The 21,515-nt window shown below is 42.3% G+C and overlaps 4 protein-coding genes and 5 non-coding genes across 10 annotated transcripts; 7 read left to right on the top strand and 2 right to left on the bottom strand.

Moving 5' to 3' along the window:
- The first annotated feature begins 5,290 nt into the window (after window positions 1-5,290).
- Window positions 5,291-18,963, top strand: LOC137900576 (histone H2A-like). Of its 2 annotated transcripts, XM_068744684.1 has the most exons (3): window positions 5,291-5,688; window positions 13,319-13,333; window positions 18,529-18,963. In XM_068744684.1, the coding sequence occupies exons 1-3, from the start codon at window positions 5,306-5,308 to the stop codon at window positions 18,917-18,919; spliced, it is 789 nt and encodes a 262-aa protein (XP_068600785.1). In that variant the 5' UTR covers window positions 5,291-5,305; the 3' UTR covers window positions 18,920-18,963. The 2 variants fall into 2 exon arrangements, with proteins under 2 accessions (XP_068600785.1, XP_068600786.1); XM_068744685.1 differs by lacking the exons at window positions 13,319-13,333; window positions 18,529-18,963 and adding an exon at window positions 8,155-9,538 and having other exon boundaries at window positions 5,291-5,680.
- On the top strand, window positions 10,191-10,263 carry trnav-aac (transfer RNA valine (anticodon AAC)). The gene has a single exon. It is a non-coding gene; the product is annotated as a tRNA-Val (tRNA).
- Window positions 11,803-11,875, top strand: trnav-aac (transfer RNA valine (anticodon AAC)). Its single transcript has one exon. It is a non-coding gene; the product is annotated as a tRNA-Val (tRNA).
- On the bottom strand, window positions 12,181-12,253 carry trnav-cac (transfer RNA valine (anticodon CAC)). Its single transcript has one exon. It is a non-coding gene; the product is annotated as a tRNA-Val (tRNA).
- trnav-aac (transfer RNA valine (anticodon AAC)) lies at window positions 12,353-12,425 on the top strand. The gene has a single exon. It is a non-coding gene; the product is annotated as a tRNA-Val (tRNA).
- On the top strand, window positions 12,852-13,562 carry LOC137900577 (histone H4). Its single transcript, XM_068744686.1, has one exon. The coding sequence runs from the start codon at window positions 12,858-12,860 to the stop codon at window positions 13,167-13,169; it is 312 nt and encodes a 103-aa protein (XP_068600787.1). The 5' UTR covers window positions 12,852-12,857; the 3' UTR covers window positions 13,170-13,562.
- trnav-aac (transfer RNA valine (anticodon AAC)) lies at window positions 14,353-14,425 on the top strand. Its single transcript has one exon. It is a non-coding gene; the product is annotated as a tRNA-Val (tRNA).
- Window positions 16,291-17,471, top strand: LOC137900075 (histone H2B 1/2-like). Its single transcript, XM_068744124.1, has one exon. The coding sequence runs from the start codon at window positions 16,300-16,302 to the stop codon at window positions 16,672-16,674; it is 375 nt and encodes a 124-aa protein (XP_068600225.1). The 5' UTR covers window positions 16,291-16,299; the 3' UTR covers window positions 16,675-17,471.
- Window positions 18,964-20,359: 1,396 nt separating the features above from the next.
- Window positions 20,360-21,047, bottom strand: LOC137899949 (histone H4). Its single transcript, XM_068743981.1, has one exon. The coding sequence runs from the start codon at window positions 20,894-20,896 to the stop codon at window positions 20,585-20,587; it is 312 nt and encodes a 103-aa protein (XP_068600082.1). The 5' UTR covers window positions 20,897-21,047; the 3' UTR covers window positions 20,360-20,584.
- Window positions 21,048-21,515: the final 468 nt, after the last annotated feature.

The raw sequence follows: 21,515 nt of genomic DNA, 5'->3' as shown, positions 1-21,515 counted from the left end.
TCACACACACACACCTACACGCACACACACACACACACACAATTTGAAAGCAGCCGCCAGTCAGTCTACAAGGCTCCAGAGGTTTGCGGTTGTGTTTGCCTGGAGTCATTTGCTGTAATCTGACTGTGTGTCACTGTTTACCTTGTAATAATCTAATAATTTGACCCTTCAAACATGCAGATCGTTGACACTTTAACAACCCTATTAACCCGGGTCTTACATCACTCCCGCGGTCGCCACGGGTTGAAGGTCGCGACCTGGACACGACCGAGGTTGAGTCACACCTCTGAGCCAGCTAAAAATGCTAATTCTCCTAAAGCATGCTAATGGCCGGGGGGAAGCCGGCCCGTCTGTTTCTGGCCATTGTGTACCCAGACTGCACCTGCGAATTCTGACGCCAGGATGGTTTGAAGGAGACAGAACAGGAAGAGGAAAACAACAAGGACGAAGAAACAAGAAGGACAAAAGACGGCAAACGTTTAACCTCACCGTTACATCGGTAAACACTCCTCACTCACAGGGAGGTGTCCCGATTATTTTGTCCACCTTCACTGCGTATAAATGAGAAACAGCACGTTTAATAGCTAGCATGCTATTATCAAAGGAAGATAATTGGTATAATTTAAAAGCGTTATTCAGCCCCGTTGTTTCATCATATAATTGATTCTGTTTTATTGTATTGTACTTTTTATTCTGAATTTCTGGACCACACTGTCTTATTTCGGCACCAGTCCACTTTTATTCTTACAAACCTTTTATTTCATAGGGATGTCTCAATAGCTGCTGCTGCTGCTGTGTCTTTTTCTCCCTTGGTGGTTGCCATGGTTACAGGCAGGCTGTAACAGGATGCCAGATTTGTGACAAAAAGCAGCAGCTGTCCGTTTTCAGGTCTCCACCTGCCCCAAAGTAAAGCCTCTGCCTTTTAGAAGCTAAATGCTAAGCTATGCTAGCCACCATGCTCTCTCCAATTGTCTCTTTGCTGCTAAGTGAATGTGTACCAGCTTACATCCACAGCCCAACAGCAATTAGATGCAATCTTCTAATAACAGATCATATATATAAATAACATGTCATGATATCATTAAATGATTAACATTAAGTGATTGATCTTGATTGTGGCAGCTGTTAAATAGACGGATTCATTTTTGTGCCACCGGAAGCGTTGAAAATGGTGCCGACCGTATCAGAAGATCCTTTTTCTGGAACCAGCAGTGACATCTGGGTCACACCCTGAGCTGTCAATGTTTTCTGAAGATATGAGGAGGAGAACTTCTCCCCCGGTTTACGACCCGGAGAGACGAGGAGTTGGAGGAGGCTGTAAAGGTTAATCATTTTAAAAATCACACACACACAGAAGCGTACAGTTGTCCACGTATCATGGTTCTCAGGCTTTATTGTTTAAATGTGTGCGAACGTGTCCATAAATCCTGCAGCTAAACGCAGGAATCGTTTCATTTCAGGATGTGTTTGGTGGTCCGGCTCAGCGACGGGGAAAGAAACTCTCTTCTCTTCTGACAGGAGGCCAAGGAGAAATGAAACATTCAGAGCATTTACTCAAATAAAATATTAATACAGATTAGTTGGAAAAACCAAAATATTTATCCTGAATTTAGATATTCTAAGAACAAACCCCGACTTTAATGTTGTGAGTTCACAAGATTGAACCTTATGTAATAAAACGGCCGCATACATAAAATACAAAAGAAGGAAGTGCTTCGTGGCTTTTGTTTCACTCAGGGTGCTTGAATAAATGTTTTTTTTTTCTCCTTCATAAACAAACAAACGTGTAATATTTCATCCAGCACACGAATTAAATCAGGCGCAACCTCGCAGGTAATTCACAGAAATGGAAAACATTCTGAGTAGAAGCATCTTTTCATATCTTCTAAATCAAACATGTTCACTTTTTGCTCGTGGGCACTGCAGTGCGAGGGTCGGCACCAGCAGCCTCCCTTCTGCCGCCACCCCGAGGAGGAATTATCTGCGTCTTTATGGATTTATGGGAGATTTATCGTTTTACACTGATGGGTATTTAGTTTAGTCTGCTGCCGTAAAGTCACATAAAAACCACAATAATTCTCATCACACACGAGTATTTGTGATTTCAAGTGTTTGATAGATGTTAAATTGATGCTAAATAATGAGACTCCGCTGCAGCTGGTCCTCATCTTCATCTTCTTCAATGCCAACTCCCTCGACATGTATTTATATTTTCAAATTCTTTTCTGGCACTTTTTCCATGTTGCTTCTTTTTTCACTATTTTGTGATTCTGAATCTCACAGAACAGCAGTGTAAAATATGTTCTGACAAATGAAGAAGGAAACAGAATTACCATGAGATCATTCTGTTACTGTAGAACACGGCATCAAATTAAATGTAAAATTGATCAAAATTTACAATAAATTACAATTTAAAATGTGTAAATTTAGAAAAATAATCATTGTGCCATTAAAGTGTATAGGATATAATAATAATAATAATAATAATAATAATAATAATAATTAGAAAAGCTAAAAAAAGGTTCTAAATTGTTCTTGGTATCTTTATACAACAACCATGAAAAGTAAAAGTGAATCAGAGTTTATATGTTTTAATGTTAAAATGTAAAAATATTTCCTGACATCATTCTGTAGCAGATAAAGAAGACATTTAGCATGATAGTTCATATCAGACCGTTTTATGACAGCGATTTTTGGTGAGTCAATGGAATGCATATTTTACAAGATATGGGTTTTTTTTGGGGGGGGGGGGGGGGGGTCTCCATTAGATGCAAATGGAAAAATCTGAGTTTTTGTGTCCAGACAAAAATTAATGGGATCTAACAAGCAAACGGCATCAAAAACAAAACCTCTTTGGCAGAGGAAAAAATAGAGGTAGTAAAAGGCAGAGGTAGAGGCAGCAAAAACAGAACCTCCTTTGTGGAGGTAATCAAAGAATTATTATGTAAAGTATCCAAAAACAAATGTTTGTTATAAATATTTACCCTGATTTCAACTGGATCTGTCTCCTCAGGTATTAAAGATATAACAAATCTTTTGACATGTGGAATGTCTGATGTGGAAATGACTCAGCTATCAGATGACTCTTGTTAGAAATCTCTATCTCGAATATTAAATGCACAGTAGGCCGAAATGAAAGTACACCCCCCCATTAAAAAGAAAATGTATCCATAATATCCACAATCCAGATGATATTCAGGATATTCAATCCTACACCATTAAACATCGGTCAATAATCAACTGACATATTGGGGAACATATTTTTAAGATCCATTTACTGCAGTGTTAATGAAACTAAATGATCTGGAATCCAGTATCTCTTCTGGATCATTACCAAAATGTATTAAACTATTCCTGGTAAGATTCCCAACATTTCCTGAAAGTTTTATCAAGGTCCGTCCTTAACTTTTAGAGTTATCTCGCTAACAGACAGACGGACAAACCAACGCCGGCAAAAACATAACCTCCTTGGCGGAGGTAATAAAAAGGCAACAGGTCAGAAAGTGACGTAGACGGAGGCGTTGGAGCAACAGATTGTTCACAGAACAAGGTCACCTAAAAATCTCCTCCCAACAGACGCCTGATCAGGTAACATCGTCAAACTGAATTAATTTTGATCAGATCAGAGGTAGAAAACAAACAAACAAAGGAGATGAACAGAGCGAAGAACGAAAGAAGAACGTTTCAAAGGAGGAGATAAGGAGGACGGTGTGCGTCAACCGGGTGTCCATCTTGTTTCTGTCCCCCTGTCACCTGTCTGCAGGTAAACCATTAACCTGGGACCCGCCATAAAACTCCACTTTATGGAAAGTTTGATGATGGCGGCGGGTCGTAAACAGAAAGCCTTTTATTGCCTTGCTTTCTGTTGCTGCTCACCTTGACACAGCCTGCATGCAAGAAAAGAGTCCTGCTTAAGCTACAACAAGTGTAGCTACGTGCTAGCTTAGCATGTAGCATCCACCTGGGATGCAGCACTGCGACAGGTTTAACTTGTGAATGGAGCTCATACCCCCACCCGAGGCTGACTAGCCCGCACCCCATCACAACCACAAAGTTTCAAAGAAATGATTCCAGCTGTCATTTAGGGGCAAACGACGTGGATCCTGGACCGGATCTTTTTTCTGGCCCCGAACCAAAATGGAACGGCTTTCGTGTTTCCGTGTTTAATTAATTGGAATTGTGCTGACCAAACAGCCATTCGACCAACTACTCGACCAATCTTTATTTTATTTTTATTATTATTACAGACTGGGATGTTTTTAAATGTCACTTTAAATTAATAATGAAAGCTGCTACATTTACACCAAATAGTATCAGTCATACCATTATCACTAAAAAGACTGTACAGAGTAAAACTTGCACCAAAACACGTGAATGAAAAACTTTTTACCAATATTTCAAAATGACATTTATTTACCTAATTAGGATCTGATGACCCAAATCACACCTCCAATTCTTAGAACTCAAAACAGCCTTCACTCAGATGAGTGAACAAACATAAAGAGCGTGCCTATAGCGAACCGTGACGTTATTCACTGCTGCCACCGTGTGCTCACAAAACAAACTGCATCAGACGTCAAAATCTTCTGCTTCCCGGAGAAACATGCAGCCGCATATTTCCTCCAGCAGCAGCACCGACAGGAGACGCGGAGCCACAAAATACTCCACAATTAAAAATTAACATAAATGGGGGAAAAACCGAAAATCAAAAATATATATACATGAATAAATAAATAAAAACAGTTAAACCCAAGACGCACTTAAGACCGTCCTGACCGATTTGAATAAAAATGAATTGAATTGAATTTTGCTGCATTTTTCGTCTGTCACATGAAAAAAAATAAAACATAAGAGCAGAGGGCTTTTATTTATTTATCGATATTTAATTGTATTTATATATTTATTTTCGTATTTATTTCCACATATATTTTAAATGTTTGCATCCTGTTTTATATTTTTGTATTTATATTAACTGTGTTTTATTTATGTCCCATTTATATTTATTTTTAATTGTGGCAGTTTTGGTCCTCCATAATTGTGCGGTGAATGCATTGTCTTGTTCGTTGTCACGTTTTAACTTTTGCGTCTTCAGGCTACTTTTAATTTGAAACAAGAAAAAACATTTTGCTCTGAAAGTCCAACACAGCGGAGGCGGCGCATTCTGAATGACGCACAGACCTGCTCTTTTCTGATTGGCGCACACTTGTCGCGCTTCGTGTAGCCAATGAACGAGCGTTCAGTTTGTAGATATAAGTCCGAGGTGCACACTGCGCTGTCAACTCATAAACAAGCCAACGAATGAAAAATGTCCGGACGTGGTAAAGGATTGTCTGGTGCGAAGGCCAAAGCCAAGGCGAGGACTCGCTCCTCCCGTGCCGGGCTCCAGTTCCCGGTCGGCCGCGTCCACCGGCTGCTGCGCAAAGGGAACTACGCACACCGCGTCGGTGCCGGGGCTCCGGTCTACCTAGCGGCGGTGCTGGAGTACCTGACCGCGGAGATCCTGGAGCTGGCTGGGAACGCTGCCCGGGACAACAAGAAGACCAGAATCATCCCCCGTCACCTGCAGCTGGCCGTCCGCAACGACGAGGAGCTGAACAAGCTGCTGGGCGGGGTGACCATCGCTCAGGGAGGGGTGCTGCCCAACATCCAGGCCGTCCTGCTGCCCAAGAAGACCGAGAGGGCCAAGAAGTGAAGCCCCGGGTCCCAGTCCAACACAAAGGCTCTTTTAAGAGCCACCCACCTCTGCTGAAGAGCTTCGTTCCGGGTTCATACCAGGATGGGTGGAGGGAGAACTTTGTTAGTCCGTGGGGGAGACGCACGTTTAAAAAAAAAAAAAAAAAAAATCCTGGTGATAATTCAGGATTTTACGTTAAAAATACCCGTTTATAAATTCTGCCACTCAGATCACACCGCAATGACGGTCATGTAACGCCCCCCCCCCCCACGAATACCGGAAGAACATCTCATGACCTGGAGTTCAGTTTCACTCTGGGGGGATTAGAACTGAGCATGTGATGTTTACTTTATTCATTCTTTTAGTATTACCAGTATTCTATTTTTGGTAGTCTCACAGCATCCTGATTTTTTTTTTTGTCTTGGATGAATATGTTTATTAAAGTGTTAGGGTACAAGTACAGTCAAACAGTAGCATGTATTACAGTACAAGTACAGTTACACAGTGGCATGTATTACAGTACAAGTACAGTCAAACATCCTGTCTAAGAGGAGCATTTCTAAAAAGCCCTTGCGGTCTTGTTTCCGTTGAAAGTCCTTAGTACATAAATCATCGACATTTAACGATACCAATAAAACTACTATTAAATTACTCAATTGATGCAAAATAACATGTATTTTAAAATGTGGTCACCCAACACTGACATGTCCTTGTTGTGAATCTCATTGTAATATGTAAATAAAATGCAGTCAAGTCACAGAATCTGTGAAATTATGATTTATTTATTTATTCTTAGTCCTTTTCACTTTGTTTACAAACCTACATGCAAAAGGCCTCTTGGGCATTTGGCGGCGGGGGGGTTATTACTTATAATTGAGTTTAAATACTACACATGAAAATGTGGAATGAGGTGCGTCCACGTACTCAGAGCAGGTCCCCCAAGTCTGTTAATTTATGTCATTGATCCTCTACATCTGGAGGACATTTTGTGATATTATAACTTTACTCTCGACATTTTACTTTATTTCTCAGTGGCCTGACTGGAATGAGGATGCAGGTCGAGTGGAGAGTCTGTTGAGTCTCTTCAGAGTAATTATTGGATGATCATCAAAGACTAACATGAAACACAGATCACTAATGTTCCATTTACAACTTTAGATGAATCCAATCACTTAACATGTCAGAGCTTTTATCTAACGTTATTTATCAAACCGTTCTGTGTTCCTTCCCCAGGAAGTCCAGATTTGTTTTTTGATCCTGTTTAGACGTGTTCTTTAATACACACCGAAAAATCAAACTGCCGTCAAGACATTTTGAATATCTTTAAAATATGATCAAAGTAATCGAGAGATCATTTCTGACGGATCAGGTTTTATAAATCTGATCAAAGTATTTCATCACAGCCCTGCAGCAGCCGCAGCACAAACCCTCTCGTTCCTCTGTGATAGTAGAAAATAACGACAGCAGACACGTTTATCGATTTAATTGATTTGTCTGGGGTATATTTCTTCGTTAGAAGAACAACGAGTAAAATATATTTTATAGTAAATGTAATCGTGAACTGTAACGAAGGAGACGAGCAACGAGAGGTCGGGGCGTCATCAGTGTGTTTGGAGCGACTCGAATAACTTCACTTTTTAACGCAATAATCATTGATTATTGGCTGCCTTCACGTTACATCTCGAAACAAACTTGCTGGACTTTGGGGAAGCTGCTTTTGGCGATGCTTTCGTGCATTTTAAAGCATTTTAGCAGGTAAATAAGAAGGAAAAGCCGCCGACGGGCGCTCGGCACGTCGGTGAATCGGCCACGTTTCGGGGCTTTCTGAGAAAAAGGAGGAGAGTGTGGGAGCTCTGAATGCCGCCGCCATGTAGAGGAAATAGTCTGCTATCGATCACGATCAATAAAAGTCCGATGTGCGGCTCTAAGATTTACTTTTGAGCTTTTGTCTGCGAGGAGAAAACACAAGTGAGACGACATTCACGTCTCACCGAGGAGCCGCGAGCCGAGTTGAGTCTCTACGGTTCTCATGCTGTGTTTAAGTCCAGCCTCCTGCGTCGGTGCTTCAGACGATCATCGATTGAACTGTGATTGACATCCGATTAGGAGAAGTGACTTTTTGCGAGACGATGGCAGAGGTGGAAGCAGCTCCGGCCCAGGCTCCAGCGGCCAGCCAGGCCAAGACGGCAGCGGCGAAGAAGAAGAGCAAAGCGGCGAGGAGCGCCGGTCCGGGCGTCAACAGCCTCATCCTGAAAGCCCTGATGGAGTCCAACGAGCGGACCGGCACGTCAGGAGCCGCCATCAAGAAGTACCTTTCCGCCGAAGGCTACAACGTGGACAAGAACAAGGCGCGCATCAACGTGGCCATCAGGCGCCTGGTGACTGACGGCAAGCTGGTCCAGACCAAAGGGAGCGGGGCGTCTGGTTCCTTCAAGCTGAACAAGAAGGTCGAACAGAAGGCCAAGGTGGTCGTGAAGAAGCCGGCTAAAGCCAGATCACCTGCTAAAGCCAAGAAGTCCAGCGCGAAACTCTCCCCGGCTAAAAAGCCCAAGACAGCCGTCAAGAAGAGGCAGTCGCCCAAGAAGAAGCCTGTTAAGAAGGCCGTGGCGGACAAGAAGGTTAAGAGGAAGAGCATTAAGAAAACCGCTGGGACCCCCAAGAGAGGCGGGGGGGCCGCTAAAGCCAAGAGTCCGCAGGTGGCCAAACGGCCTGTGGCTGCGAAGGCCAGGAAGCCGGTCAGGAGTGTTAAAAAACCCGCAGCCAAGAAGGCGACTCAGAGGAAGAAGTGAGGACAGATCACCTCAACACAAAGGCTCTTTTAAGAGCCACCCACGTATCCGTTAAAGAGCTGCCTGCTCCCGGTCGCACGGGAATCTACTGTGACATTGCAGCCGGTGGCCTCGCTCGGGGGGCGGCGCCTGCAACCGATGCAGGGAGCGCTGCTGACACGCCCACTGACGCTCTGCTGCTCCTCGGCAGGAAGGGAGACCAGGAAGCGGGAGTGGGCGGAGTCATTGGCGGAAAATTTGAATTATGTCAGACTGCTGAATAATTCAACAATACAATTAAAGATGTTCCCGCCTGGTTTTGAACCGGGGGCATTTGTCTGAGATGATCATGATTTGTTTTCCCCCCTTTTATCAAAAAATATAATTCTACAGTTAAACATTTTTTCTTGAACTTTTTTAAAATTAATTTTAATGACAATAATACCACTCAGGATGTCAGATATATATAATTAAAGCAATATAAAAAGTATATTGATATATTGACTAAAATATATAAAAACAATTATAACATGTATATATACATACAAGTCACAGGGAAAGCAATGTCATCAACAAAATCAATACATTACGTCATTATAAATTCCATATCGCTTTCTTACAGTAAATAAGGCCACAATATTCACACATCTCCCCTTATCAGATATATAAATAAAAGTTACCATCATCAAAGTCAAGGAAAATATTGAATCCAATGATCAAGAGAGAGATACTTAACTCAATTATACATTTAATATATCTACGGTAAGTAAAGCCCCCATATTTTCTGAAATACCTCTACTTTATTTTCAATTTAAAAATTAGTTGTTCATAATTTGTAATCTTAGTTATTTCTCCACACCATTCATTAAAAGTGATGTCATTTCCTGTCTTCCAGTGTCTCAGCACTATCCTACTGCCAGCTTTCTTTTCTGTATTTAACAAATGTGCTTCCCTCAATGAAATTAAACACAAACTCATCTTCGTTCAAATATTCTTGCACCATGTGTATTTCTCTTAGTATCACTTTGAAATATTTTCCAGACCTCCTCCTTCCTTTTCTCCAAATCAACCAGGTTCTTCCTGACCCCGACTGAAGACCTTGGACCGAGGACTGAATTCTGCACATTCTGTCCAAACAGCTACAACCTTTTCCATTCATACTTCGTAATAAGTTGTTCTAAGGTGTTTAAATTGTGTTTAAATAATATTCAGGATATGTTGGGAATGTCACCAGGAACATTTTGGAGAATGTTGGTGATGATGCCGAAGAGATCCGGGATTCTGGATCACTTTGAAATTGTAGGTGACGTTGCAGTCAATTGAGTTTCAAAATTTGTTCCTCAATATCTCGGTTGATTATTGACTGATGTTTATGGAATTTGACACAGTCATGTAGGGTGGGGGCCTCTATCTCACCCCCAAATTTTATCTGGATCGAATCCAGAATGACGTCAGGAAAAAATACGCTATTTACGTATTGAAAAATCTGTTAAAAATACACATTTACTTTTACTTTTCATGGATGGTGTATAAAGATAACAAGAACAATCTAGAACCGTTTGATGATGATCCAGATGTGGATTCTGTTGTTTTAAGTGTTTTAGCATTCGTTCATGTTCCACGTCACTCTAAGGTTTTTCAGTATTTCCTTTGTCCAAAGGAAGTCTAAAGTGTCTTCGAGTGTCTGGAAAAGCACGAAAAACCAATGTATTTTTATTATAAACTGTTATTTTTAGCTGCTCGCTGTGGTTTCCGTAGTGTAGTGGTTATCACGTTCGCCTAACACGCGAAAGGTCCCCGGTTCGAGACCGGGCGGAAACAGACTTTTCTTATCATTTTAGAAAAACGTCTCACCTAAACAATGTAAATTTGGAGGTGTAGTATCTGTCACAGTTATTTTTTATAAGCCATATTTTTTGTAAAATAATGATAATGTCTTTTTTAGCGACTGAGTTCTTTGTTTATTCGTAAAGGCTGGAGGCACAGTAAATACTAAATACATGTGAACGGAGACACAGTTACATTTTATGTAAAGTATTAATAAACAATGTAGTGGATTATCTTGAACATCGATCATTATGAATTGTTTTAAAATAATGTTCTATCCTGGATTTTATTTGGACAAGTGACGACATTAACGCTCCGTCACCTCGGATACAATAATGTCACTCACCGCAATTACACAAATAACACGTTTGTCTCTTTAGAAAATTAAAACGATGTTAACGCACACAGTTTCATCTATATTTACTCAAGACCGTATTTAAACTCTGTGGTGCGAATCAACATATTGCAGGTGTCCAATCTGTCCAATCTGTCCACAGCACCGTTTCACGTCATAGAGGTGCAAAGACAACTCAATAGATTGCAAATTAGGGTTAGTGTTTTTATAAGCCTTGGTCTGAGCTTAATCATAATATAATTTATAATATAATTAATAGGTGATGCCTCTTTAATTGTTCAGACAACTTTAATTAATGAATACAATTTATTCTCACTCCGCTAAACTGATATTCGGTCCTTTTAAATAACATGTTCAATAATACACGAATTCAAAGGCACATTTCAACGTGTTTGTTCATTCCTCGTGACAGTAATGACGTCAGAGGCGTTCACTGCCACAGGAAGCCCCGTCATCATCTCTGTGTGTTTGCTTCGATCAGAATAACTTCGGTTTGTTACGAAGTGATCAAGAACCGTCGGCTGTCTATCCGGTCGGTCGGTGAACAAACACGCAGCCTTCTGGAATACCGATCCCAAATGAGCTTCACTGCGTCTCAAACTGTTGTTAGTGGATAAACAGGTGAGTGAAGCCGCTGGGAGACGCTGCGCTGGTGCGGTTCGGAGGCTCCCTGAACGCAACGCGACGAGGACCGCGGCTCTGAGAGCTCCGCCGTGAAGAGGAGCCGGCCGGGCATCGAGCAGCTGCTCCTCCGGCCTCTGGCCTCCCCCGAATCTTGACTTTTGAGCTCTTTTCCGTGATGAGAAAAGACAAGTGTCAGGACAGGCACGAGATCAGTTGAGTCTCCACGGTTCTCATGGGGCGTTTCCGGCCTCGCTCATTTGACGGTGGGTCGAAGCGCGGAGTGAAACAATGGCGGAAGGATACGCAGTTTAAGGTGGCGTTGTTAATTCACTTCCTGCACGTGTGCAGGCATTAAAATGTTAAAAATGGGATATAAAATACCTGAATAACCTTAAATAATACCTTTAATTTCAGTGAGCATCAATCATTTTTCCACAAAAAATTCCAGTGAAGGAATAAATAATTCACAATGTAAAGTGTCTTCGAGTGTCTGGAAAAGCACGAAAAATCAATGTATTTTTATTATAAACTGTTATTTTTAACTCCTTGCTGTGGTTTCCGTAGTGTAGTGGTTATCACGTTCGCCTAACACGCGAAAGGTCCCCGGTTCGAGACCGGGCGGAAACATTTTGTGAAACCAAATGTTAACGTTTCTGTTTCGGCCTCCGTGAATTCAAGCGTCGAAACCGGTGCTCTGAGAACCTGCCGTGAACCGGTAAATCGTTGTGGGGCGTGTCTGAAGGTTAACGCCGCTAGCAAGGCGTGACCCTCCTCTAAAGAAGTGGGATTAAATGTCGCCTTGATCCCGGATTGAATTCGGCAGCATCGACTGCTGTGAACCGGTAAATTAGAATAGAAAATAGAGATACAGTTACATTTAAATCGCTAATTTGAAATGTCATCATCATCTCAACCACTAAAAATGACGCGCATGTTTCCGCCCGGTTTCGAACCGGGGACCTTTCGCGTGTGAGGCGAACGTGATAACCACTACACTACGGAAACAACGAAAACACTTTACATTATGAATTACTTATTCCTTCACTGGTTTGCCGGAAGTCAAAGTCTGACTTTGTCTATTTACATGTTTCTTGTCCTGCACCAGTTTCCGTAGTGTAGTGGTTATCACGTTCGCCTAACACGCGAAAGGCCCCCGGTTCGAAACCGGGCGGAAACACATTTTTATAGTCATTTCAGAAAAACGTCTCATCCAAACTATTTACATTTGGAGGTGTCGTATCTGTCACAGTTTTTGAGTGAATGTGCATATGATGGTGACACAGTTGAATACTAATATACAATATAGTGGATACATTTTCCACAAAAAAGATAAACACCATTTCATTTCCGGGACATTGACCTCGTGGCGCAGCGGCAGCGCGTCTGACTCCAGATCAGAAGGTTGCGTGTTCAAATCAAGAGTTCTCATTTAGTTTGTGATCCTGATAAAGGAACGTTTTTATTTTACGTTGAATCTCTGCGCTGTTTCTGCTCCAATGAAGTGGAGGAGAACGTTAGCCCCGCCCATGTTCTCTATCACGTCCGCAAATGGTCCATATATATCTGAGCAAACATCGACCAGCTCATTCTGATCTCGAGCACCGTCAACATGAGCGGAAGAGGAAAAGGCGGCAAAGGACTCGGTAAAGGAGGAGCCAAGCGGCACCGGAAAGTTCTCCGTGATAACATCCAGGGAATCACCAAACCGGCCATCCGTCGTCTGGCTCGCCGCGGCGGCGTGAAGCGCATCTCCGGGCTGATCTACGAGGAGACCCGCGGTGTGCTGAAGGTGTTCCTGGAGAACGTGATCCGTGATGCCGTCACGTACACCGAGCACGCCAAGAGGAAGACGGTCACCGCCATGGACGTGGTGTACGCGCTGAAGAGGCAGGGCCGCACCCTGTACGGCTTCGGAGGATAAGCTCTACTTAAACTAAAACCAACGGCTCTTTTAAGAGCCACTCATTTGACTCGAGGAGCAACATTCTGATACTTCACGGTTCTGTTAACCTTTATGTAAAGAAACAGCAAAGGTTCTGGTCTGAGAGCTGATGTTCTCCTGACACCTAGTGGTCAGCTGCTGTTGTAGCAGCTGACATGACGTCACAGCTGTGTCCACAGTTTCCCTTTCAAATATATATCTGGAGTTTATTCTATTTGAAAATTAGTTCATAATTTGTAATCTTAGTTATTTCTCCACGGCATTCAATAAAAGTGACGTCATTTCCTGTCTTCCAGTGTCTCAGCACTATCCTACTGCCAGCTTTCTTTTCTGTATTTAACAAATGTGCTTCCCTCAATGAAATTAAACACAAACTCATCTTCGTTCAAATATTCTTGCACCATATTTATTTCTCTTAGTATCACTTTGAAATATTTTCCAGACCTCCTCCTTCCTTTTCTCCAAATCAACCAGGTTCTTCCTGACCCCGACTGAAAACCTTGGACCGAGGACTGAATTCTGCACATTCTGTCCAAACAGCTACAACCTTTTCCGTTCATACTTCTTAATAAATTGTTCTAAGTTGTTTAAATTGTGTTTAAATAGTATTCAGGATATGTTGGGAATGTCACCAGGAACATTTTGGAGAATGTTGGTGATGATGCAGAAGAGATCTGGGATTCTGGATCAGTTTCACGTTTTAGGTAACATTGCAGTCAAATCAAAATGTGTTCATTCAATATCTCGGTTGATTATTTACCAATGTTTATGGAATTTGACACAGTCAAGTAGGGTGGGGGCCTCTATCTCAGCCCCAAATTTTATCTGGGTCAAATCCAGAATGGCGTCAGAAAAAAAATACTCAATTTACGTATTGAAAAATCTGTTAAAAATACGCATAAACTCTGAATCACTTTCACTTTTCATGGTTGGTGTATAAAGATACCAAGAACAATCTAGAACCTTTTGGTGACGATCCAGATCACCATGTGGACGGTGTAGATCCAATCAGGAGGGGAACGAGCTGCTTGGTGGAGGTCTGTGCTCTCTGAGTGCTTTTCTAGTTGAATATGTATTCTGTTGTTTTAAGTGTTTTAATAACATCCGTTCGTGTTCCGCTTCACACCCATTGGTGGGATCTGTCTCTGGGTAAAAGCATGTGGTTTCCGTAGTGTAGTGGTTATCACGTTCGCCCAACACGCGAAAGGTCCCTGGTTCGAAACCGGGTGGAAACATTATATTTAATAATAAGCCGGTTCAATGTGAAGAAAGAATGTGATGTGTGTAGAAATGTGTATGCATGAGTTTGTTGAATGTAGAGAGCTTCAGGGGTATTTTGAGAGGATGAGGGAGATGATTGACAGATGCTGGAGAGGATGGTATGTGGTGGAGATGGAGTGGAAGGCGTTGTGGCTGTTTGGAGTGACCGGAAAGAAAAAGGGGGAGAACATCAATCTGTTAAACCTGGTCTTGAGCCATGCAAGGTGTGCTGTGAAATTCAGGAGGAATCTGGCCCACTACGACAATAATGTAACGGACGTCTGGAGGTTATTCAGGAACATGGTGAGGAGGACAATAACGACACTACACAAAAACATTGATCACGAAGACTTTCTGCAGGGGTTTATTGAGGGGAGCACTTTGGTTCAAATGCACGGTGAAGCACTGAAATTTAATTTTGACTGACTTACTGATGTTCGGTTTTATTGATTTGTTTTGATTTGGTGGGAGGCCAAGTGTCTGTCCACCATTATGTTTCCTGAGTTTATGTGTTTATGATTTGGTGAGAGGCCTCGTGCCTACTCACCCTTATGTTTTGCTATGTTTATGGTTTTATGATTTCGGTGCCGGTTTGGAGCACGCATGAGTACGCATGTATGGACTGCTGCCACCCGTTTTTATCACTGTATATATTGTAAAATTGTAAATAATATGACATTTTTGATAATAAAAGATTTTAAAAAAAGCGCGTCTGACTCCAGATCAGAAGGTTGCGTGTTCAAATCACGTCGAGGCCAAGAGTTCTTGGAGTTTCACTTTGTGATCCTGGTAAAGGAATGTTTTTATTTTACGTTGAATCATGATGTAATTTATAATATATTATTAATCGGTGATAAGTTGTGATTTGTTACGTTGAATGTGTGACAAATACAAATACGCCATGAATATAATTTATTCTCACTCCGCTAATCTGATATTCGGTCCTTTTAAATAACATGTTCAATAATACACGAATTGAAAGGTACATTTCAACGTGTTTGTTCGTTCCTCGTGACAGTAATGACGTCAGAGGCGTTCACTGCCACAGGAAGCCCCGTCATCATCTCTGTGTTTGCTTCGATCGGAATAACTTCGGTTTGTTACGAAGTGATCAGTGCTGTCTGTCTGCAGCAGTACTAAATATCTGGACCACATTATCAATGACCAGGTAGGTGACGATGACGATGATGATGATGATGATGATATGTAACACCCTTCATGCTCAGCTGAGACTCTCGTCTTACAGGTTTATATGTCGTCTGAATGATTCAGGGATTCATCATCAGGCTGCTGACTCCGCCCATCCTGAGTGCCATCAAGTTCCACTCAGGCATTTGGTGTCATTGGTACATGATTGTGTAATAGTACTACTGTGCTTATTTGTCTAAATGCTGTGTGTTGCTTTGATCGGACCATTGTGTCTGTAATAAAGATTTGATTGATTTTGCTGTTAATATTTAAACGAGGGGGTGTCATATGAGTAACATTATTTACTGCCATGCATTCCAGCACTATTGTTTTATTAGTCGTATTGCAGTAGAGACGTGGCTGAACTGTTGTTTCCACAGTGGAAACACACACATCCTGTGGATGTTCCACACTGCAGTGTTTTGTACTAGAACATTTAGAGTTCACAGAGTTTTCCTCGTGATATTCAGCAGAATGAAAAGTGGCTGCTGTTCCTGTGACGAGCTCCGTCTCCACACTGCAGCTTCAGTGTGGAGGCCCCGTGAGGAGCTCGACCAATCACAGACGGGGAACCACGCAGCTAGTTTGAATGCAGCCTCTATAAATACAGTCCCTCCAGGCTGGACGGTCTTCATCCTTTCTGCTACCCGGAGAAGGAAGAATGCCTGACGCAGCGAAGTCCGCCCCCAAGAAGGGCTCCAAGAAAGCCGTCACCAAGACCGCCAGCAAGAGCGGCAAGAAGAGGAGGAAGACCAGGAAGGAGAGCTACGCCATCTACGTGTACAAGGTGCTGAAGCAGGTCCACCCGGACACCGGCATCTCCTCCAAGGCCATGGGCATCATGAACTCCTTCGTGAACGACATCTTTGAGCGCATCGCCTCTGAGGCGTCTCGTCTGGCTCACTACAACAAGCGCTCCACCATCACCTCCAGGGAGATCCAGACCGCCGTGCGTCTCCTGCTGCCCGGGGAGCTGGCCAAGCACGCCGTGTCCGAGGGCACCAAGGCCGTGACCAAGTACACCAGCTCCAAGTGAGGCCCCTGATCCACCAACCCAACGGCTCTTCTAAGAGCCACCACCTCTCTGGAGAGCTGATCTTTTGTGGATGACGTCACATCCTATGTCCGAGAACTAATAGAAAAACGCGCATGAATGTCTCCCGCACATGCAGACACGTGATCTGTGTCCTCCGTGCGTGATTAAAGGTGTTCTATGTTAGCTTTAAATAATGGGATGATGTGCACCTGATTAATGAATGAATATATTAGATAGAATGTTAAGAGTACAAGTACAGTAGCATGTATTACAGTACAAATAAGTCAAACATCCTGTCTAAGAGGAGCATTTCTAAAAAGCCCTTGCGGTCTTGTTTCCGTTGAAAGTCCTTCGTACATAAATCATCTGCAATTAACAATACAAATAAAAATAAAACCAATATTCAGTAACTCAATTGATGCAACGTAACATTAGAAAAACAAAAATAATGGTTTTACACCGCCGATGCAAACTCACAAATTAATCTAAAATACATTTTGGAGCCTTCAGACTAAGTTCAGGGATCAATAGGTTTTCCACAAAAACATCTGTTTGATGTTATTGTCGGATTATTTTCTGTCTTTAAAAACTGTCATTCAATTTAAATGTGAAAAGGTGTTGTCTCGTGTTTTTGTTCCACTGGTGGGCTGTTCTTGTGTTCGTTGTAAGAGATAATGATACGGATGAATTTTGGCGTATTTGTCACACATGCAACGTAAAAAATCACAACTTATCACCTATTAATAATATATTATAAATTATATCACGATTCAGTGTAAAATAAAGATGTTCCTTTATCAGGATCACAAACTAAACCAGAATTTATATACTTGAATAACAAAACAAATTATTTTGTTTATTTATTTCAGAATCAGAAGGTGTTTATTGCCATTGTCAATGAGGGTTCACAGACTAGGAATGTTTCTCTGTGAAGTCGTGCTACATGTAACAGTAATGACTAAATACTAAAAACATAAGTACAGACACATCACAAAAGCAGCAGCATAAGGAGTGGATACACAGATGCGTATTAGCAGCAGTAAAGCTAATATAATCACGCAGTGCAAACAGAACAGTGCAAGTTACCGGTAGTAAAATGTTCATGAGTCCGATTCAGAATTATTGATTGTTCATGAGTCTAACAGTCGAAGGGAAGAAGCTGCAGTCTGCGAGTAGATGTTCTGGTGCTCACTGAAATATACATTTCATGTCTAAATGTGTGTGAATGTAGTGAGCGAGTGAATGTCGGTGGTGGTCAGACTCAGGAGGGCCGATGGCAGCCTCGCTCATGTCATTCTGCCCCAGGGCAGCTGTGGCTACAATAGTAGCTTCACCACCACCAAGTATCGAGTGAATGAATAATGCACAATGTAAAGCATCTTTGAGTGTCCAGAAAAGCGCTAAATAAGACCAACGCATTAATTTTATAAATATTATTATAAACGTTCTTTAGCTAGTCGGGTGCTTGCACATATATACAGGTCTTTATGAACTTCGATCTCTTTAAGATAAAATATATCTGCTCTTTTATCTAAATTGAGGAGTGTGTAGTCAAGGATTCGAGCTGAACTCTCCAACAGTCTGGTTTGCCTGGCCGGACCGGCTGAGGAAGGATGACGCTTTTTCAGAATACCGTCCACTGATTGGTCGGGCTCCATGGAGCTCAGCACCGCCCAGTGCCGGAGACACACCGCCCGCAGCTCGGGAGCTCATTGGACAGAAAGCTGCGACGTCAGGCCATCTTCCATCAGTCTCTTTCTGATTGGCCTGGCACGGACAGCCGCGCGCTCGCGTGTATTTAAGTGAAAGTCGCGGCCGCTTTTGGTCACATATCTGAGTTTAGCCTCTAGATAGAAACTTCGACATGAGCGGACGCGGTAAAACCGGCGGTAAAGCCAGAGCTAAGGCGAAGACTCGCTCCTCCCGTGCCGGGCTCCAGTTCCCGGTCGGCCGCGTCCACCGGCTGCTGCGCAAAGGGAACTACGCGCACCGCGTCGGTGCCGGAGCTCCGGTCTACCTGGCGGCGGTGCTGGAGTACCTGACCGCGGAGATCCTGGAGCTGGCTGGAAACGCTGCCCGGGACAACAAGAAGACCAGAATCATCCCCCGTCACCTGCAGCTGGCCGTCCGCAACGACGAGGAGCTGAACAAGCTGCTGGGCGGGGTGACCATCGCTCAGGGAGGGGTGCTGCCCAACATCCAGGCCGTCCTGCTGCCCAAGAAGGCCGAGAGGGCCAAGAAGTGAAGCCCCGGGTCCCAGTCCAACACAAAGGCTCTTTTAAGAGCCACCCACCTCTGCTGAAGAGCTGGATTTCAGCTGGTTTTATCCCCCAAATGATAATCATTCTGTTAATCATTTTTCCCCATAGATATTATTCATAGGTTAAATATACTTGTATTGGATCTGACTCACTGGACGTGAACATTTACACCACATGAGCTGCTTAGTTGCTGCTCTGCTTGTTTTGTTGCACACATCGGTGGGGTGCTGTCCTTGTGGTGCGTTCGAGGCCTCGCTTTCCACTTCCATGTACTGGTACTAGTGGGTACTAATACCGGCAGATAAAGCGCTGAGGCTTTCTGAACGATTGTACTCAGACAAAGGTTTGAAGCCATAGCAACCTCTCACAAGCTAAGAACTAACAGGAGGTCCAGAAAAAATATATGTGTGGATGTTTAGGTGTTTAGTTCCATCATTCTAAATAATGATTACATCAGTATTACACGATTGCAAATAATGGTGTTTTATGTTATATTTGATGTGTGTTAATGTGTTGTTGTGTAAATATGTTAATTGTGTATTGGTCAGTGTATCTGTTAGTGGTTGTATATGATGTAAGTTTGTAGCGTTTTTAGGTTGCATATTAATGTTAGTTATTGTGTATATCTGTTAAGTTGTGTATTTATCTTAAAAATCTATTATATTTTCATATTCATTTGTATATTATGTAAGTTGTGTTTGATATGTTGGATATGTGATGCATTAGCAGCATGTTAGAAGTTGTGGTGTATTTGACAAACTGGTTTACGCCATCTTGTGTTTTTGTGTTATACGTCAGTTGTACGGTAGCTGTGTGTGTATATATGACGTGTGTTTCATATACCGTATATGACATATTGAATACTTTCTACTGACCTGAATGTATGTATATTCTGTATATGTTAAGAGCAATGGGTGACATAGAATCTCCCTCCGGATTAATAAAGTATTTGTCTATGGATGGATGTTTGAATGTGATTCTATCTCAGGTAAATAAAGAAGAACAAAAAAAGAAGAATCAACTGGACTTCTCTTTGTATTTTGCTCTTCTTGTTTTTTAAATTGCTATTCTCTGTTTAAATGATGAAAGCATTTTGATGCACATTTATCAGGACGTCTGTCCAACGTTGCCCGATGATTGAAGCTCACTTACTGGCTGCTGTCTTTGGGCTTTCTGGGGCCCAGTAATTCTTCAGAAGTTCCTGATTTATTTTTCTTTTTTTTGCTTTATTACATCTAAAATTACTCTGAAATGTTTAGGTCTTAAGTTCAGATAAATCCAAATTTCCACTGGACCATGGTCTGATATAACAATATTACAAATTTCTGTGTTAAGGATGTTTGGTTTATCAAGTACTCTGTATATTATCCAGTATTTACACACACACACACACATGCTGGTCATATAATTAGAATTTAGTGAGTTTATTTTAGTAATGCCATTAGGAAAGTTACACAGACTGATATTTCAGATGTTTTTTCCTTTTAATTTTGATAATTGTAACTAACAAATGAAAACCCCAAACTCAGCACATTGCAATCACAAATAAAGGAAGGTTAATAACAGAACCGTGAAGTATCAGAATGTTGCTCCTCGAGTCAAATGTGTGGCTCTTAAAAGAGCCGTTGGTTTTAGTTTAAGTCCAGAGTTTACCCTCCGAAGCCGTACAGGGTGCGGCCCTGCCTCTTCAGCGCGTACACCACGTCCATGGCGGTGACCGTCTTCCTCTTGGCGTGCTCGGTGTACGTGACGGCATCACGGATCACGTTCTCCAGGAACACCTTCAGCACACCGCGGGTCTCCTCGTAGATCAGGCCGGAGATGCGCTTCACGCCGCCGCGGCGAGCCAGACGGCGGATGGCCGGTTTGGTGATTCCCTGGATGTTATCACGGAGAACTTTCCGGTGCCGCTTGGCTCCTCCTTTACCGAGTCCTTTGCCACCCTTTCCTCTTCCGCTCATGTTTCCAAATCAGACGTTTCACTCCGAACGGAGAGTCTCGCTTTTTCACAGACGTTTATATGTCCGCTGCGGACGTGTTAGAGAACAGAGGCGGATCCATTTCTCTCCTCACAGTTGAGACGCGCAGAAATTACGCAGATTAAAATGTATAGACAGAGCTCCCACAGCCCACCAGTGGAACAAAAACACGAGAAAACACCTTTTCACATTTAAATTGAATGACAGTTTTTAAAGACAGAAAACAATCCGACAATAACATCAAGCAGATGGTTTTGTGGAAAACCTATTGATCCCTGAACTTAGTCCGAAAGCTCCAAAATGTATTTTAGATTAATTGTGAGTTTGCATCGGCGGTGTAAAATCATTTTATTTTTGTTTTTCTAATGTTACGTTGCGTCAATTGAGTTAATGAATATTGGTTCTATTTGTATTTGTATTGTTAATTGCGGATGATTTATGTACGAAGGACTTATTTGTACTGTAATACATGCTACTGTGTCACTGTACTTGTACTCCAACACTCTAACATATTCATTCATTCATCAGGTGCGCATCATCCCATTATCTAAAGCTAACATAGAACACCTTTAATCACGCACGGAGGACACAGATCACGTGT

This window comes from Brachionichthys hirsutus, chromosome 10 (genome assembly GCF_040956055.1).
Source record: "Brachionichthys hirsutus isolate HB-005 chromosome 10, CSIRO-AGI_Bhir_v1, whole genome shotgun sequence".
In the NCBI taxonomy this organism is placed as follows: domain Eukaryota; kingdom Metazoa; phylum Chordata; class Actinopteri; order Lophiiformes; family Brachionichthyidae; genus Brachionichthys; species Brachionichthys hirsutus.
The sequence above is the reverse complement of the archived record's forward strand: the minus strand, read 5'-3'. Positions and strand labels throughout refer to the sequence as shown.

Coding starts and splice junctions, on each gene's coding strand:
- LOC137900576 (XM_068744684.1), top strand. CDS start 5,306: ATGTCCGGACGTGGTAAAGGATTGTCTGGTGCGAAGGCCAAAGCCAAG.
- LOC137900577 (XM_068744686.1), top strand. CDS start 12,858: ATGAGCGGAAGAGGAAAAGGCGGCAAAGGACTCGGTAAAGGAGGAGCC.
- LOC137900075 (XM_068744124.1), top strand. CDS start 16,300: ATGCCTGACGCAGCGAAGTCCGCCCCCAAGAAGGGCTCCAAGAAAGCC.
- LOC137899949 (XM_068743981.1), bottom strand. CDS start 20,896: ATGAGCGGAAGAGGAAAGGGTGGCAAAGGACTCGGTAAAGGAGGAGCC.